General features: G+C 39.8%; 1 protein-coding gene across 3 annotated transcripts in view; it reads left to right on the forward strand.

Moving 5' to 3' along the window:
- hdac7a (histone deacetylase 7a) overlaps positions 1-19,535 on the forward strand; it is a 69,527-nt gene that overhangs the window by 16,614 nt on the left and 33,378 nt on the right. For 2 of the 3 annotated variants that reach the window (XM_042409352.1, XM_042409350.1), the window contains one exon: positions 8,363-8,431. Coding sequence is in view for 1 of the 3 variants with exons in the window: in XM_042409350.1 (XP_042265284.1) it covers positions 8,363-8,431 (69 nt within the window). In the remaining 2 variants the exon portion in view is untranslated. Of the gene's footprint in view, positions 1-6,836; positions 7,164-8,362; positions 8,432-19,535 lie in introns of those variants that run through there. The other variant, XM_042409351.1, reaches the window with a different exon arrangement.

Here is a 19,535-nt window from a genome sequence, read left to right on the forward strand (position 1 = left end):
TGTGCGCGCGCGCCGTTGATATCCCTGGGATTTTCCTGTGGTTGCTATGGTTTCTTGCTGTGTTTTGAACAACTTGCCATAACTCCAAACATCCTTTGACCTCAGTTCACTTCCAATTTAACCAGATTAAACATAAAAAAAGAGGCTGTAATTCATTGGGATATGACCGTCTTCCTATGCTGAGATTTTCAATATTTTAAATTTAAGACTTCCATGTTTGCTGCAGTGTTTCTGTACAACAATGCCCAGACATCTCCTCTCAATCAGACAGTGTTGGTATATTTTCTGCTCGGGAACTTTGGGGACAGTTCAGTTCCATTTTGGTATTTACTCTATGCAATATTTTGGAATCTTTAATGTTATTTTTGAAATTAAAATGGATAATTAGTTATTCTACTCGCCATTGGATAAAAGTCACATTACTTCATGATTTTACCTCTCAACACTGGTTAGGGATGACTGCACACATGACACGGTTGCTCTGTTGTGGAAAGTGTCTGTCAGCAGTCCATTGTGTTTCTGTGGATTGTACATGTCACCAAGGCTTTCGATGTGGCTGATCTTGCCAGACACTCAATGAGTCTCTTTTTCACACACACACACACACACACATACATACCATGGAAATATTTAGAACATGCTAGTGTTTCTTCAAAGCTTGTGCAACCTGTTGGGGAATGTCTGACTGTGTCTTGTTTGGGTTTCCATGTATTGTTCATACTGTTATATAAAGTAAATGGTAGTGATATTTGTATTTATTAGGCTCATTCATTTGACACTGAATCACATCATGACTTTTATGACAGATGTTGGGTCAGAGTTTCATTTTAAGATGCTAAAACTGATCAAAATTATCTGAAAAACTGAAAAAAAAATACATACTATATTTTTGGAGCTTTTTTTTTTCAAGTTTTCATGCTGGCTAGTAAACTGCCTCATGCATTACTCTTGAGTGTGGAAGCAGCCACTGGTAGTGACAAAGCCACAGAAAATGAACAATTGACTGTGCAGTTCCCGTCTTCTCAGTGTCTTTCAGCTGACTGTTGGTTTTATGACGTGTAACTTTACTGTTTTGTTTTAGTCTCACAAAGTAGATTTTATGATGATCTCTAGCTAACTTTAACTTGGTATAGCTCTCATTGTTGTTACAGTAAGTGAAATGGAGTTGGTTCTAGAGCCCAGAAGTTATCAAACCAGATGCAAACCAAATATAATTTATACATTTATAATAATACTGTAATAATAATAATATTTTATACGGTAAAGCAGATGTCAAAAATTCAAATTCTGGTCATAATTCAATTTGTAGTACTGTCTCCAGTGAGTTCAGTCTGTGGAGGCTAAATGTCTAATTCACCGCTTTAAATAGTCCTGTAGCCTCCACATTATCTTCCATGAAGCAGGAACGTAACACACGATTTGAGCGTGTATGTGCTGATGTGCAAAATATCTGTCTGTCTGTATCTCATGATTATCAACTGACTGCCACAAGACTGAAAAAGACTCTTACTGAAGAAGCTGTCATACACGGAAAGAGAATATTTTCTGTAGAATTCTGCAGGTGTGAAGTTTCTGGCGCTGACATTACTGGCAAAGGAAAACTCTGAAGAAAACCCAGCTGCATTTAGAAAACTCCTGTGTGTGTGTGTGTGTGTGTGTGTGTGTGTGTGTGTAGTTCAGTACTGCGACTGACCACACCCTGATACGCTCTCTCTCTCACTCTCGCACACATGAAGTATGTAAACACACACAAACACATGGTAGCGTGCATATGAATATCCGCATGCACAAAAATAAAAACACACAAATAGAGCTCAAGTTTTCCCTCCCAAATATTTTCCAGCCTTATTATTTTCATCGTCTTTGTTCTTGTGTTTACTCAGCCCGCTAAAGATAATAAGTCTTTTCCTCCATGTCCCCCCCTCCTCATATTTCTCTCTGCCTTCATCTTCCCGTCTCCTTCTTTCTATCTTCAACTCGCTCTGGATTCCCTGCTTTCCTCCCTCCCTCCCTCCCTCTCTCCCTCCCTCCTCCTCCTCCTCCTCGGCTTTTCTTTCTTTCCCATCATCCTCCTCTATTTCTCCCCCTCTCCTCCGCTCCTTCCTTTTTCTTCTCATGCAGCATTCCTTGCATTCCTGTTGGCTTCTTAAGGGGAAGGACCCCGCTGGCAAACCAAGGCCAAACATTATTACAGTGCTCTCGGCCTCTCTCTTTCTCTGTTTCTCTCATCCTATCCTCTTTCCTTTTTCTTACTGATTCTATCTCTCCGCTCACCTTCTCTCATCCACTTTCTGACTTTCAATTCTCTTTCTAATCCTTCCCCTTGTTCTTTCACTCCACCATTTCTTTTCTCTAAAACTTTTATCCCTGCTAATTCTATTTTACAGATAGTGGCTGCTTGTACTTTAACTCTGTTAAAACAGCTTACTGAGACCACTGTGTTTCATAATTAGTGGAAATAAGGGTCATACCCTTCCCTGTTACGTAAAACAGGCTCATTCATGTTTATACAAGCATGTGCTGTGTTTTTTAACAACTACATACTGTCAGCACATGGCAGATAAAGTATCAGACAAACAAATGTTCACAGAAAAAGCATAGCACTCAACCAAAGGACCTGACACACACTCCTATTCAAACAGCAAGGCAGCTTTCTTAATGAAGTGGTTGATGTGTTTGTTTGTTTGAATACAAGCATATGTATCTGCCCTCGTGTCTGCATGTCATTGAATGTGTCATAAATGAACTTAAATGTACATAATTACATTTTATTTGACAGTAAATTTCCTTTAGATTGCCAGAACTGTGTTCAGATTCCTTTTTTTATTACCTCATTATGTCAGACAAAGAGATACTGCGTCACTGAGGATGATTGAAACAACAGACACAGATTGTAAATCAAATTAATTTAAGCCAGCTGCTTTAATTTGATGTGCAGTGTACTACAATAGAGACATTTTTAAGGGAACGGAAAGAAGAATGATGGTTGGATTTCTTGATTTATGTGATGATCCCAAGTCAATGTTAGGAACGCATGTGTATGTTTGTGTCATGGGTACAGCTTTTGTTACTTTGTTACTAACAGTTTTCCTACCAGTGCTGCAGACACATTTTTACCAAAACAAAGTAATGCTCAAGTCACTCGACACATACGAAGCATGATTTTCTCTACTCCTGCCTTGAGCATTCTGACAGCAACTGTCATTCTGTGAGGATTTCAGTTCAGTGTCTCAAACAGTTTTGTGTTTTTGAAAGATCACTTGTTGTGTCAAACGTTTTATTGTAGCAGGAGCACATCTTTGCAGGTGGGAGGCAACTAGCACACAGTTGACCACATCCTGCCCCAAATAGTACTGACAAAAAGCTACATACGTCACACCGACTGTTTTTAAATGTGTCATTTCTGTATAATTTACATCTAACGTCTGACTGATCATGTGTCTGGAAGCTGATATCGATAGCAGTATTTTTGCACTGAAACTGCGTTGCACTGACCATACTGACTTAGCAGTGATTTCCATTGTATTTGCAGTGGACAACAAGGGCTGGTCAGTATTTGATTTTTCGTAAAAAGCCAATATTGGCCACATACTGTATTTGGGCGAACCATTATTTTAGAATAAACCCATTTTGCAGTTACTTCATACAGTTACATACAGCATGTGGAGGCTTTTACAATCTTTTGAAGAGCTTTTTTTTTGTTTAAAGTCTCAGTAATGAGAGGATAAAACACTCAATTAGGCACCAGTCCTGTAAAGGAAAGTGCTCTTTAGATAGATGTTTCTGGAAAATACCAGTGCCAGTACCAGTGACCAGTGCTGGACTGTGTGTGTGTGTGTGTGTGTGTGTGTGTGTGTGTGTGTGTGTGTGTGTGTGTGTGTGTGTGTGTGTGTGTTTGTGTGTGTGTATTCCTCTCTCCCTGTGGGCGGTTGCCTGCTGCGCTGCTTTTCTGTCACCCTGTGGTTCTGTTATTTTCAGCTTGAAACCGGATGTGATTCAGACTGTACGGTAGATTGTGTAATTGAATGGACTAACCACATACACACATGGACATAGACACTCATGCATATGCACGTATGCGCTTGTACACACACTTCATGCCCATGCACACAGACACTTAAGCAATCACAAACACACCGAACACACACACATAGAAAACTTAAAGACACACACACACACACACAGTTATGTCTCTCTATACGCCCACACAGAGAGGGTTGCTGGGAACGGTGTTGGGTTCCCCCCTGTTCACAGAGGCACCCAAGGCTGAGCGAGCGGACGATGGAGCACCACCAGAGGTAGACAGACGCACGCTTCTTGGTTTCAATATTGGTCTGAAACATCAGTTGTTGACCTGGCTGACGCTAAGATCGGAAAAAAGGATAAAACACACACACACACACACACACATACGTTTGTGCTTTGTGGAAACAAAAGAACGGTTAAAAGCGGGGAAAAACATTGAGAAGTGCTGAAACTCATAATAAATGTCAGTTTCTGCCTCAAGCATTAAGAAGTGTATTATGCAGGTAGAGTTCATTTAAGGAAAAAGTAAAATGAACAAACAGAGAAGAGATTGAGGTAGATGATAAAAAAATATCCTCCACTGATGCTTCACAGAGGGACTTTTTTTTATTTTTCAGACATTAGCTGTTTATTTTTTCCACTTAAGAACATTTCATTTTAGTATAAAACTCATTATTTATGTACACTTTGGTTCAAATTATGTGTTTAAATGTAGGACATACAGTATTGATTTTAAAGAATTTTACTTTGCAGCAATTAAAAATGTATAATTAAACAGAGAAAGGACTGATGACTTTTATCATGCTGACCACACTTCAGTGTACGTGATGTGACGCATTAGAGATGTACGTGACTCAAGTGTGAGTGGCTGCAAGCAGCCTCTTGATTCTAGGAAAACCTTGGACCAGAAAAACTGACAAGACGGTGGCCTCACGTCATGTAAGCTACCACAGTAATATATGTACTTTAGGTGCTTGTGTGTTTGTACACTATGGTTCGCATATAGACAGGATGCTCTACTTCCTCCTGCATGGGCTGAAGTACCCTGCGCTGGTGGTCTGACAACAGCAAGTAAAGATTTGTAACTGCAATGTCAGAAAACTGTGGAGATCTAACTGACTTTAAGTCCCCTTAAAAAGCAGAACACAAAGTTAAATGATCTCCAGTCTGTCAGAAAAAACACCAATATAACCAATAATCAAAGACATTCAATTAAAGACATTTTCCTACAGTGCCAACTGTAATGTCTACTATGACTCAACCTTGTTAAGTATTATGTCTGTATTTAAAGGTCAGGAAGGCTGCTTTACCTTTCACCACATCCCTGGTTTTACAGTTACTGTTTGCAAATCCTCTAAACCATATAACCTCAGAGCTTCTGCTTAATGTATTGTCTATGACAACACTCAGTCATTCTGTAGCAGGACGTCTTTAGAAGTCTCACTTTTTTTATGGGCGTGCATTTAAGTACATGTATGTATTAAAGTATGTGTTAAATTCAGTATTACATGTGTCTGTTTTATTTCATAACTGGCTTGAATTAGCTTTTATTCTATACTGATTTAATTTGTAATCCTACAACTCATGAGCATGGGTGGATTACAACTCAGTTGTGTCATGGTTTAAGCCATTCAGCGAAGGAAAAGTACACTAGTGAGTAAAGCTATTTGTACAATCAGCTCAACAATATATGACATTGTTATTAGGCCAACAGAAACCATTCCAAACATTTTTCCCTCCATGAGGGCCCTTTCAACTGGCTTTCTTCTACTGTTGATGAGGATGTGAAAACAGTGGTCAGGAGTCCTTTCAGTAATTTCTCAGAATTTATTCCAAAATGAGACGCCAGTTGTTCAAATCTAATTTTAAATCTCTGTTTCTGACTGTTATGAAATGTAATATATTGTATAATTCTGTTCAGTTATTTTTTTTTAATTTTATTTATTTTTTCAATATTTGCTAACATTTTTTGGCGTATACCTGTTGAGATATCTTGTCACTGGCAGGAAACAAAAGTTAAAAAGGAAACCAAATTAGGCTCAAAAGAAGATTTTTTTTCCCCCTGAAAAGACGTTTGTAGCTTTTATAGATGTGGTTTTGTGCAGAAACTCTTTAGTTTACCAGTTTCAAGGTGCATCCACACCAACATCATTTGTATAAAGGTTTCATTAGACATAAGCTAGGCGTTGCATTTTCCCGTCCCCACCTACATCACAGACAAACAACAAGATTTTGTGTTTTCCCCACTAACTGGAGTTAGTAACTGGAGTTAGTGGGGAAAAAACTCCTGAATAGACATTTTAAGCAGCAGACTCAAAAACATGTGCTTCATCTTGGAGTGTCACATGTTGGTCTAAATGCTGTTTCACCGTGACAAATATAAAATGCTGAGTGAAACCCTGAGTAGGCTATTTGTAATTTTTTGAAACATTTACTCATGAAAATATTCACATGTAAACACCAGAGCAGACTTGACTGCAAAAACACAAAAAGGGGAAGTTAAACCCTGCCACAACTCACAACGTGAAATTAAAAGATTTTTTCTGGGGACCTTTTAAGGGCCCCTGGAGGGTGTCAAGATCTCAGAGCCACATCGCTCTGCTTGGTGCTATAACAGCGCTGGTTTTGACAGCAGATGGAGCCACAGTGTAGAGGCCATTATTTTATTTGACAAGTCCTCACACTTTGGAGACAAAGTTAAAACTGTTGTACAAGTTATAAGGAGCCAAGCATGGATTGGCTGTGTGTGCACCCAATGGGAGTCTGACAGTACAAGAAAACAATAGTCCTGAAGGTCCGTGTGAAGTCGAGGCTATTTTTGGTGGGGCCCGCCTTGCTTGCTATTTCTGTCAGCAGGAGAGCGGAGGGGTGGGGGCAGGACTTGAGGGGCCGGACTTTCTCTCTGCTACTTGCTTACTCTCTTTTCTCTCTTTTCTTTTCCTCCTCCTCTGAACTGTCTGCTGACAACACCAGCGGATCTCACCATCACCTCCCGTCAGGCTTTTCGCTCTGTCGGATGCACAAGGATTTGGTCTCGCGCATCAAAATCTACTCGATATTAGCTGGATTATCTTCAAGTGTTTGGACTCAGACTGTTTCAAGAGGCTGTTAAATGTGAACGGGTTCTGTCTTGTAAGGTAGGAAACACTGGTGGTGACAAAGGCTGATGTGGGAACAGCTGGAAGTTCTTTAAATTGCCTTTACTTGTTAAATGTGATGTTGTTTCTAATGTAGTTTTGCATTGAAGAAAGATACTGTACATTGACGGGTGGCCGGCGACCTGCGCAGGTGTTTGCTCTGTTTTTAATTGTGCGTTTCACTTTTGTGCTCTCGCGAGCAAGTGCGTCAGAAAACAATAACCCCTCTAATGAGCTTAGCACACTGACTAAAACCGCATATAGAAAGTGTATTTTGTCTTTTCGGTATATTTTGGCGTTCTCATAGTGATCTAAACGTGTCTACAATGACCGCAAAGTGACTTTTACTTCCTTTTTGGTTATAGATATGATATTCCTACAGGATTTCCCATAAAAAGTGTAGTAAAGTTGGATAAAGTCGCTCCAACTGCTGTTCTTGTAGAAATATTAATAATTTTTGTTGTCTTCATGAAGAGAGTTTTGTTGAAACAGTTTTAGGCCACAGACCTGTAATTGCTTAACTTTCTTATCTCAAATATTATTCAAATATCATCTACTTCAGGCCAGATGTTGGCCAGCATCAGAGTACCGCACACACACACAGACACGCAGAGAGAGAGAGAGAGAGAGAGAGAGAGAGAGAGAGAGAGAGAGAGAGACTACTTTTCTACCTCTAGTTATCTGTCTCATTTGAGTGTGTGTGTGTGTGTGTGTGTGTGTGTGTGTGTGTGTGTGTGTGTGTGTGTGTGTGTGTGTCTTGTGTGTGTTTGTGTGCATGTGTGCGAAAGTGTTTTATTTCAACTTGCCCAACCAGCACACGTTTTGTGGTCTTTCTGTTCAGATATGGGTCAAATATGAGACATCACAAGAGCACCTGGTGGGTGCCCGGCAGCACCCTTCAGGTGGCCAAGTCAGCTTTTAAGAAGCATTAAGTCATCTCTGACTTTTATCTGCCTCTGTTGGCTGCCTGTGGGAACTGCAACAACTTCTCTGAGACAGTTTACGGTGGTCTGACATTGGCATTATTTGTTATTTTGACAATAGGAAGAGTTTAATTTTACTTAAAGTAATCGGAATATACTTTTTGGATCCAGCTTTGAGCTCAAAGCTGAGATGATTGCCATTTCAATGTTTTTCACTTGTTTTATTCTTTGTATGTGAGCTGCATTTCACCAAATGTTTTCTGTTTGTCTCCACAGATGGAATCAGCACCTCAGGGGACATCATAAAGTCAGACAGACAGGACAACGTATTTCATACAGTGGCAGGTAGGACGTTTAACCTCTGAAGAAAATCTACCAAAGAACAACCGTAACTTAATAAGTAGTTGTGTTGTGGGTTGGTAATATCTTACTTGAACCTTTTAAAGTTGGGCCACAGCTGTCAGCATTGATGTGGAAAAATGCTGCCAGTCTACAGTAAACCCCCTCAGGACTACATGTTGTCCTTTTTTACAGTGTTTTTTTTACAGCGTACACACACCATTACACACAGGCTCCGCACTCCTCGTGGTGACAGCAGTTTTTCCAGCATGCAGAATGATCTAAGCTGTTTGATTCTACAGTAAAGTACAGAACAGGTGTTAGCCTAGTTGGAAAGAAGTACTCGGCCCGCTGTGTTTTTCATCTGTGGGTTTGAAATCTGGTTTGCTGCAGGTCATGTAAAAGTGTAGTTTATTATGTGTCAAAAAGTCCTATGAAAAATTTGAGAAAGTTAAATTTAACATGGGAGACATCCTGTGTTTTGTTGGCTTTGGCTGATTGTAACGCTGCAAAAATACTCTTGCAGTAAATGCCAGAGGTACCACCATACATCGGTGGGATTCGTTTCACTTCTTTTTTTTAATTCACTTCCATGCTTGCGTCATTTCACCTCAGTAGTGGAGTTATTTGCTTATTTGAAAGTCCTGACACTTGTTCTTAGAGAAGTCTTGACACAAATGAAACAAACATCTGGAATTACCCAAATGTATCGCCCACAAATTCTGTTCAATCGCAACCAATTTTTATTTCTGAATGTGGTCATGGTTAGATAATGAAAATTGACTACTGGTATGATACAGGATGTGAACCTTAGCTAAACCATATACACTTATCTCACCCTGCTTTAAAAAAAAATCAAACTTTCAGCTGAATGTGAGACTATAAATCCTTTCCTCACAATAACCATCAATTTTCATTCACAACCCAACTGTTTGATATCATCATGGCAGGTTTCTCTCCATTGTGCTTTCTTTCATTATGTAAAGGATTTTAGAAACATCAGCTCAAGTCAGCTTGGTTAGTGCTGACTCATGTGGGAAACACTCAGGTTTCTTCTTCAACCTGAGATCAAAATGTATTTGGTCCACTGCTCCACCCATCAGAAACGAGTCACCCGGCTGTTTCTTTGTGTTCTGCCTTTTAGTTTAGATTAGCATTCTCCGCTGTGAGGCATGCCTGTGTGTTCACCCTGTGTAGGATTACAATGCATGACTCTCTGAATGGAAGTCGGCTCTTTCTGTGCCAGGCTCCGTTGACTGTATGCTAACCAAGGACCCACTATGTGCCCTGTGTGTGTGTTTGTGTGCGTGTGTGTGTGTGTGTGTGTGTGTGTGTGTGTGTGTTTGTGCCTGTGGAAAAACCCGGTGAGGTCATGGCCATGGCTGCAGGGTCTGGTTACATATGTGTTGTCCATGCAGGGCAACTAACACTGGCTCTCTCTCCTTTGTCTTTCTGTCTAATCTCTTTTTCCTTACACACACACACACACACACATACACACGCAAACACACATATAAACTCACATTAAACAATTTTCACTGTCCAGCATGATGCCCTGATGTCAGGTGTCTCTGAAGTTGGCTGGTTAACTGTCCAAGGTGGCAGCAGTCTGAGCCAGATGTGTATAACATGTAAAACCACTATTTTAAAAGCCCAAACAGCCCTTTTAACTACACAAGATTGTTAAACAAAGCTTGTGCTGCTTTGTGCCGGGATAATGCACACAAGTTGCACACTACATGTTCATCTTATTACCGTCATCATTATTACCATGACTACTCATGTCTTCAAGAAAATCTTCCACACTTGAGAGTGTTATAGTGAAACAAGTGAGGTCATTCCTATAATAACCACAAATAAATTGAGTTGTATTAAAGAAAAATAAGACTTCAACACATTTATTCATGTAACGTGCACACATACGTTGTCTCTCTATCCATGTCTCTTTTTTTCTTTCTTTCTTTCTTGGTATTTGTCTTGTATTCTGTCCTGCCTGGTCCATCAAACAGGGTAGGGGGAAACTTCAGGGACAGATAACAACAGGCATGATTGTAAAAGCAGCGGAGATCACATTTCCTCTTCCCAGGCTTGCTTTCCAACCACTCAGGTCAGCTGATCAGGGCTTTGCTCCTCTTCATTACAGCTAAGTGGGAGAAAATATATGCCAAAATATACCAGATTTGGATATATATTTTTAAATCTTTAGGTCAAGTATATTCCCTCACGTCAATACATATATAATGACAAGTGTATGGGAAAATATTTTCTCTTTGATAACATCAAAATGCAATAATTAGAGGAAGTCAATGAGTGACGAAGCTTTATCCCTCATAACTTCTGTTAAGCCTTAACTCTGGTTTAATGTTCCCTTTTCTTCCTCACTTCATTATATGTCGAGTAATCTGACCTTACTTTAAAATTTTGTCATTTAAGTTCATAGAGTGAAGAGGTAATATATCACTAAGCAACATACTAGAATGATAAGACTGTTACGACTGCTACACTTATTTATTCAACACTAAATTCTGCTCTGTCTTGAATGTCCAGTGTGTGTAGCGCTTTTGTTCCAAAACAGTATAAAGTCATCAAATCCCAGCATCTGGCCAAAATATTGATTGACTTATTTTGTACAGCCCTATTAACCCCTGCTGATATATTATGGTCATTTTGTGCTGTGAGGCCCCTTAAAGCTGTTGCAGACACAAGCTACGCAGTAGTTGTGCTAGTAACGGTAGTAATAGTAGACAGTAATGAAGGAGGCGGCTATTTTTGACCTGCTGAACAAATGGCTCGATTGTGCTGCTTCTAGGTGCGTAAAATCACTGGATATGTCAGGGGTAACGTTATATAATACTCTCCAAGGGGCCGCAAAGCACTCTGTGTGTATGCAGTGTTCTACTTTTTATGTCTGTTAATTGTGTGAGTGTGTGTATTCTTACATTTCTGCCCTTATTTACAATATTTTGGTGCCAAAGGGACAGAGAGACAGTGTGTGTGGTGTGGTCTAAGGTAACATTGTCCTCAGCATTTATTAGTGTGTCAAATCAATTCCTGTTGTATTAACCTTTGAGCTAAAGGCCGCTTGCTGTGGTCAGCTGGGTAACCGGTCTGTTATTGGCCTCCAGCTGCAGTCTGAATCCACCTCAAGACATCTCTCTCACAATACACTCAAGCACATACACGTAGACACACTTAATCCTGTTGAAATTTACTGAAGTTGGATTTATTCCTGTGGCATTTGGCATTTGAGGGGGTGGGGAAGGTGATTACATTTTTACCTCAGTCCCACCTACTGCTCCACACCAGAAGACTTGGATCTAAAACATCATTTTTAAGCCTCCAGTGATTTGTCTTTTACTATTTGCTTCTATCAAAAAAAGCAAGTTGACTTTTAATTGGGATCACAGCATGAGCTCAAGACACAGGCCTGTAAAAATTGATACGGAAATTTCTGCCAGTATTCAATCAGATATTTGATTATTTTCATTCTTTAAAATAAAGCTTCAAATGTTAGTAGCTCTTAAAGACATGCTGACCAACCCCTACATATTCATCAATGAGAAATTTCTTGGGCACCTTAATGAAAAGATTATATTTAACATCTGTAGACAATTGAAATCCTGATTGAAAGTCTATTTAACTAAATGTAAAGTTGTGTTTCACACATGTGCTCATCATGATATGACAGTGTGATATCTGATAAAAGGCCAGTATCGGCCTCATACATCAGTCTAGCCCTAATCACAAGTTTTGCGAACCAGACTTGTCGCTGTATTTCGATATTGTCTGACCTAAAGCGCAGCAGAGAGTAATGGACGGCTCGCATTCAATCCAGATCACTGTGGTGACCGACACTGACCTCAGATCAGATAGCCTATTGTTAGCATAGATGTAATAAGATCTCCTCTCATCTGGATGGACCCCTGACTTAACATCTGACTGTGAGTGTGTGTGTGTGTGTGTGTGTGTGTGTGTGTGTGTGATGAATGGTCTCGGGTGAAATTTACAGCTTCAGGCTAATTTCAACAACTCAGTGTGGAGTGGAGGAGGAGAGAGACACAATGCATGTTTATTTAATGTACGTCTGTGTTTGTCTCTGTCTGTGGGTGTGTGCACATGTCAGGGGGTTTTGTGTATGTATGTGTGTAGATGGAGAGCAAAGTGGGGAGAAGATGGGGGTAGTTTGTGTAGAGACTGGATTTCTTCATCAGAGTCATATCAGCACAGAGTCACAGTCTCTTTTAATGTTCCCATGTAGCTGATTAAGAACGTAACGCACTAATCCTGTGTTGACAAAGTGAAATTGAAATATTATATATTCTCATCTTCAGTTGTTTGTAAAAACCCATCTTATGTGTGCATGCTTCACTATCACTGTATCCCGGTTTGTCTAAGACTGTATTCATGTCTGGATTCTTTTTTTGCCTGTGTGTCTATTGTATGCATGTGTGTGTATATGTGTGTGTGTGTTCATCCCTGTGCAGAGTGCAGAGCATGTGCAGGAATGTTAATGTCTTCTTCCTTTGTTGTCCGTGCAGACAGCCGAGTGTGACTGTGCATATTCATGAGGCTGCCTTCTCGGAACGCGCCGTTAACTTTTACCAAGAAAGGAACATAGATTTAAAAAAAAAAAAAATGAGATGAGAGTTCAGAGGGATATATGTAGAAAGAGAGATACACGGAGAGAAAGATGTATCAAAATAAGTACATGAAGTAAGAGACAGAGGTAGACATCAGAGTCCTGTCAGCAAATCCCATTTCAAACAAACGCTTCAGTTCATTAATATTTTGTATTTGCAACAGGAACCAAAGTTGTTTTTCTATGTTAGTTGCTTTGGCATTTCAGTCAAAAGTTATATTCACTATAAAAACTCCCTGTGTGAACAGGTCATTATGTCCAGTTGAAATCCTTTTTTAAAACAACAGAATATCTTTCCCCGTTGGAACACTTTTCTCTCATTTTTTATAAACTAATTGACTCATTTCTCTTTTATAGTGTTCATAGAGTAATTCTGTGCTGATGAGTCTTTGAAAGAAAAATATCCTTTTCTGCACTGATATGACTCAATTTGCTGGTTTGTCGATGACATTAATTAAATGCTCTTTTTGTATTTGCTCCAACTTACTGAACTGAAGGTGAATTGAAAACCTGACTTACTCTGCTGCTGGTGTCGTTATCCTCTTACTTTAGCCGGTAGACAACATAATAGTAAAGTATTGGATTCTGTGTGTAATTTTTCTGTTGAGTTAAATCAAATTGTCTCGTGGCTGCAGGGAAAGCTGAGGCTTCAGCAGGATAAGCAGATACATACTGTCGCTGTTATCAGCAGTAAAGCCTTTACTGCAGATTGCAGCATTTTTTTGTAGCTACCAATCTCTCCACCACTACCACAGCCTATCAGTGTATCAGTCACCAAGTCACCACTGTTTTCATGACTCACTGTTTTCACCACTGATAGGCAGAAAGATAATTTCAGTCAATTTGAAATCATTTCCCCTTCAGCGTTGCAAAGTGTTTGTGAGAAAAGGTTAAACAATGGACACTTGGGCAAGAGTTGTGTGGCATGAGCATTTGTTTGTCCGATCCAGCTATGTGTTTATAGGTAAGTGTGAGTATACCGTGTTAGTGTATTGTGGGTTGTGATGATAAAAGTGGACTGATATCCATGTGATGTGTGTGTGTGTGTGTGTCATAAAAGATAAAGGGGGAGATCCCTTTGAGCGAGCTGCTGTGTTGAGTGGCTTTATCTGTGTTGGAAAATGTGGAGAATGTGTTTGATGTTAAGGAGCACAGGAGTGTGTGTGTGTGTGAGAGAGAGAGAGAGAGTGATGGAGAGAAAGAGATCTTGGACAGATGTGTGAAGATTAAAGTGAATTTGTTATCGTCTTCTTTTTTTGAAGATTTGTGCAGAGTTCTTCACTTTTAGTTCTTTTGCAGCTTATACTGCAGTAATGATTCAATAGTTCATTCATTGAGATCTGTGACAACGAAACCCAGTTCGCTAGCAGAAGATAGCCAGAAAGGTTGAATGAGGGCTTTCAATTCAACCAAATCGCTTGTATTTTTCTGGATGAGGAAGGGTTTCCCAATACTCCACTGGGAGCTGGCCATTATGACCAGTGCTGCTGTTGGCCGCTGAGCAGTTGTATTGCAGAAGCTGGAGGTGTTTTCCAAAGGTCATTTCCACTGTACGTGTTCCTGTCAGGTGCTTCATACTTCTCCAGTACATTTTTAAAGACACACTTCTTCTATATAGTTCAACGAGAACGTTTTCTTGCAACATAGAGAAACATTTCCTCCTCACCTGTGTTATGATAAAGATGATGCAAAGCAAGTTTCGACTCCATCCAATAGATCACTTGTCAATCAGACACGGTGCTCTTTCTTTGTTTGTTCAGCTGTCACCGCTCATAGATACTACCCACCTCTTCTACTCATCTCTACACCCAGGATTAACCACTCACATGTATTTTAAGTTGATGAAAGCTTTTAAGGTGTATCTATCAAAGAGCCAGTGTATTGTGTTCAGCAGCATACAGCAGAAAGTGTTAAAGACAGGAAACAGAGATGAGAATGTCAGTATGGTCGTGAGTGTGACTCTTAGCTGTGTATGTGTTGTCTGTGTGCAGCAGATAGAGGATTTACTGTCATTTCTCAAACAGGACAGCACACCTGTTGCCTCCTCTCTGACAGACAGAGGCATTCACAGTCCATGTGTGGGTGTGTGTACGTGTAGCGAAGGAGTTTATCTAAAGTTTCCAGCTTCAGGCAAATTGCAACATATGAGTCAAGCGAGAGGTGACAGGGACACATGGAATGTTTCTGTAATGTTTGTGTGTCTCTGAGTTGTTGTTATTGTTGTTATATAAATGGGTGTATTGTTGGCGTGCAGAACTGGTGGAATCCTAAAGCACCTCTTTAGTTGCAGGATGTAATAGCTTACTTCTAGATTCCTCTTTTAGGAGCTTGCATGACATTCATAAATCTCTTTGAAAACAAGGAAAAGCAGCCCGTTTCGAAACCTGTAATTTTATGAAAGCAACATTGTTGCTAGTGATGACGGATTTATCAACTGTACATTTTCTCCAGATGTTTACCTAAACCCTAATCTAAAGCTCTTACTATCTATTAAGACTTCATTGAGACTGTCCTTTTTGTCACCTCTCTTGTGAAAGGAAAATACATCCAATCATCAAATGTCAGTAAAATGCTAAATGTCATTGTGGGCTCTTCAAATAGAAGAGTAAGATTGTCTCACCATGATTCACCATTTGTACCAGCCCTAAGCAGTGAGATTCGTTTCAGATGATACAAAAATACTAGCTCCACTTACTATAGCCTCAGTAGACCAGAATGCATTGCAGTCACAAGACATGTAGCTTTGAGGATGTGACTTTGGCAGTGTGGGTGGGTGAGTCGTTTGGTCCACCGCTTTGGTTCACCAGCTATTGGATGAATTGCCCTGGAATTGAACTTTGGCACTTTGACACTCATGGTGTCCAAAAGATGAATCCAAAAAATTTTGATGATCCTCTTTCCTTTTTCTCTAGTGCCACCATGAGGCTGATGAGGTTTTGAGAGAAATGCCTCAACAACTATTAGGTGGATTGCCATGAAATTCAGTACAAACTCATGTTCATGTTCCCCACAGAATGATTTGTAGTCACTTTGCCGATCTCAAACTGAATTAAGCTCAGGTCAAAATTTCAATTTGTCCAGTGCTTTGGTTTAAGTCCAAATAGCTACAAAACTAATGGCATTCAACATCAACCACTCATATATCTTATCTTTAGCACTAATTATCAAATGTTAGAATGCTAACATGCTAAACTAAGATGGTGAACATTATACCTGCTAAACATCAGCATGTTAACAATGTCACTGTGAGCATGTTAGCATCCTGGTGTTAGCTTTTAGCTCAAAGCAAAGTTGTATTTAAGTATATCCTCTCAAAGGTGCTAGCATAGCTTGTATGCTCTTAGCCTTGTTTTTTCAATTGCAGCTGTTACAATTACTTTCTTCAAAAACTCAGTTGTAGCAAATGGTGATGTTGTGTAAATAAATTGATTGTAGTGGTTATAAAGAGTTAATCTTCCAGTAATCACTTAATTATTAATCAAGTAGTTTTACTTGTTTAAACAGAAAATATGTAAATAAACTGCTTAATCCAACAAGATCAGGACTACTATCTTCATGAGTTCATAATCCAGCCTTTTGCCTGAATGCATCTAGTTCACATCCACTCTCTGGGAGATGTTAAAAGGCATTCTGGGAAATGTAGGTAATCAGCAATCAAAGCATAAAGAATGCAGAGAGAACACTTCCTGAGTAAAGTATTTATGCAGTGAACATTAAAGATTGATGAGTTCTAGGAGTGCGAGAGTATCTCAGTGTGGACTTTTTGTGCACATGATGAGAACATAGAATCATCCTTGCTTCAAAATAGTCTCACATGAAGGCCTGGAGCTAGTGATCTACCAGTGACCCGTGGATAATTTAGGTGCCTCTGGTGTCCTCACTTAACCCTCTGTAGATGTGAACACCAGCAAAAGTTTCTCACTCAAGAGGGTCATTCTCATCTTGTTCTCCTTGTATCTCATACACATGCAAACACACACACACACACACACACACTGGTAGTTCTTCAACTTGACGACAGCCACACGCACACTGCCATTTACACTTGAACACTCAAGTATTCACCAACAGAGCAACACCATAAATATAGAAATAGTTTGGCGACAGTTGTAGGCAGACAGGCCTGAAAACACACACACACACACACACACACACACACACACACACACACACACACACACACACAAACACAAACCACAGTCTGGCCAGCTGCTTTGGGAAGACGAGAGGTTTTGAATGGGAGTGACAGCTGTGGATTCCTCAGGATGAAGGAGGGAAAGAGAGAGATAGGAGATAGAAGGAGTGAGGGAGAGAGATGACTTGGAGGATTTGTGGCAGTAAGAGCAGGAGGTGGAGAGAGAAACAGAGCCTGAATGGCAATAAGAGAAACAGACAAGGAGAAATGAAAAGAGGTAAAGTATGTCAATGATTTATTTTCTATCTACTTCACCACGTTTAGATACTCCGGCTTGACTTTTTTTCATTTTAAAGCAGATTGAAATAAACTTTACTAAACTGAAAGAGAGAGAGAGAGAGGGGGGGGGGTGGATTACAGACTGAATGAATACCGTTTGATAGCACAATTATACTTTTTCTAGTACTTAGCCGACCGTATTTTTATACAGAAACCTTTGCTTTTCCTTTAACAAAATGAGTTAAATTATGCATAGAATTAACAATTATTATTTCAATCAATCAATATCTGCTCTAAAAGAATTGTGGTCCGATGAGAGACAGAGAGGGACAGACAGCGCTCCCACAGTAAGGAGCATGTGATCCTAACTGTCAGTACCAGACTATTCATAGAGATCCTGTGTTACACAAGGCCGATTAAGCAACTGTAGATTTTTTTTAAGTGAATACAACCTCACCTCCTCCACATTTTTACTCAATTTGAGCAATAATGAGTAAATATCACTTCTATACTCATAAACTTATACACATAAGTTAATCAACCAAAATGCTTTGGCTGGCAGGAGGTGATTAATTTTACAGTTCCAGAGGAACAGGTCATTGTTTTGAACGAATAAGCTAAGAACTGGGTACTATCATGAGATGCAACATCCACTATAGTTTAACAGACAGATGTCACTGTATTGCAACCAGTCTGATTGACAGGTGATCTCTGCAGAAACACCACAACACTCTGCCTGAACTAAAGTAATCATGTGTAGCAGAGCTGAAATGAGGGAAATAGTTTCTCTTCTGTGGGTTATTAGGCAGTGATTGTAACTGAACTAAACATATAAGCTACATTTTAAGTTCCTCCAAGTTTCTCAAAGTCATACTTTCAGTTTTATTATAGCATAAACCCACAAGCAATTGAAATAGATAAAACACAATTTAACTTGACTGTCAATAGTTTACTTAGTAGTTTTCCATGTTCCTGTAATGGCTGTGTTTGTAAGTGAGTGTGTTGAATAAATTAGTGTGTTGCCTTCAGGGCCACTGTTAGTCATTAATCTGAGTTGTTAATCGATGTCAAAGCCTTCGGCTTTTCACTAAAACCACACATTGAGAGAAACAGGAACACAGGAACACTGATTTGGGAGTGTGTGCATGTGAGTATGTGTGAGTAGGGGGGAATTCACTGGAACTGGTTGCTTTAGTGTTTACCGTGCGAGCATGTATTACAGTGAGGAAATATTTACTGCCATAGGGCTCAAGGGCACTGTGGCAGCAGCGTCACAACAACAGCAGGGGGAGGAGAGGGGAGGAAATGGGAGTCTAAACTCAGCTCTTAAACAGGAAGCCACCCTGGTTCTCTCATTGTTGTGTTTTTATAGACTCGACTTCCTGCCGGCTCGACTGCCCCCATTACCACGGTTACAATCCCTGTTGTTTATGGGATGGCGGGTAAAGATTCTGTAGTGGCAAGAGCTGATGGTTCATCACTGGCCAAAGTGTGACACTTAAATAATTTGCAGTGTTAGAGAAGTATAAATGTTGTTGCTGTGCAACAGCGTCCTTAAAAAGTCTTCAATTATAAGTAAGAATTTCTGTAGAGTTATTAGAGGTCTAATGTTTCATCAGCTCATTAATTTCCTGCTTTGTTTCTTCTTAGTCTGCATACCTTCTTGTTTTGTCTACCTTGTCTCTCAATTTCACTTCGTCTTAAATTTATTATAGGCAGCGTTTAAAATGAGTAAAGTTCTTTAAAAAGTCTATTCTGTTTAGAGTCTGTAAATAGTCGTTTGCTCCAAGGCAAGGTGCTACTACTGTGTGATTGAAATGAATAAGTCAACAGTTTGGTGTCGTACAGCAGCAACAAATAGAGACAGAGATAGAGAGAGAGAGGGAGGGAGAAGAAAAAGAAGGAGTTAAAGAAAAGAGGATGTGGCCGACAGTAAAAGATGACTGGAGGGGAGTGGAGCTCTCTGTCTAATTATAGATCCTGCTGTGAGCTGGCCGAGGCAGAAGTGCTACTGGGGTTTTCACATAGCCGGATATTTACAAGACAAACAAGGGTAT

The sequence above is a fragment of the Thunnus maccoyii genome, chromosome 4 (genome assembly GCF_910596095.1).
Source record: "Thunnus maccoyii chromosome 4, fThuMac1.1, whole genome shotgun sequence".
NCBI lineage: Eukaryota > Metazoa > Chordata > Actinopteri > Scombriformes > Scombridae > Thunnus > Thunnus maccoyii.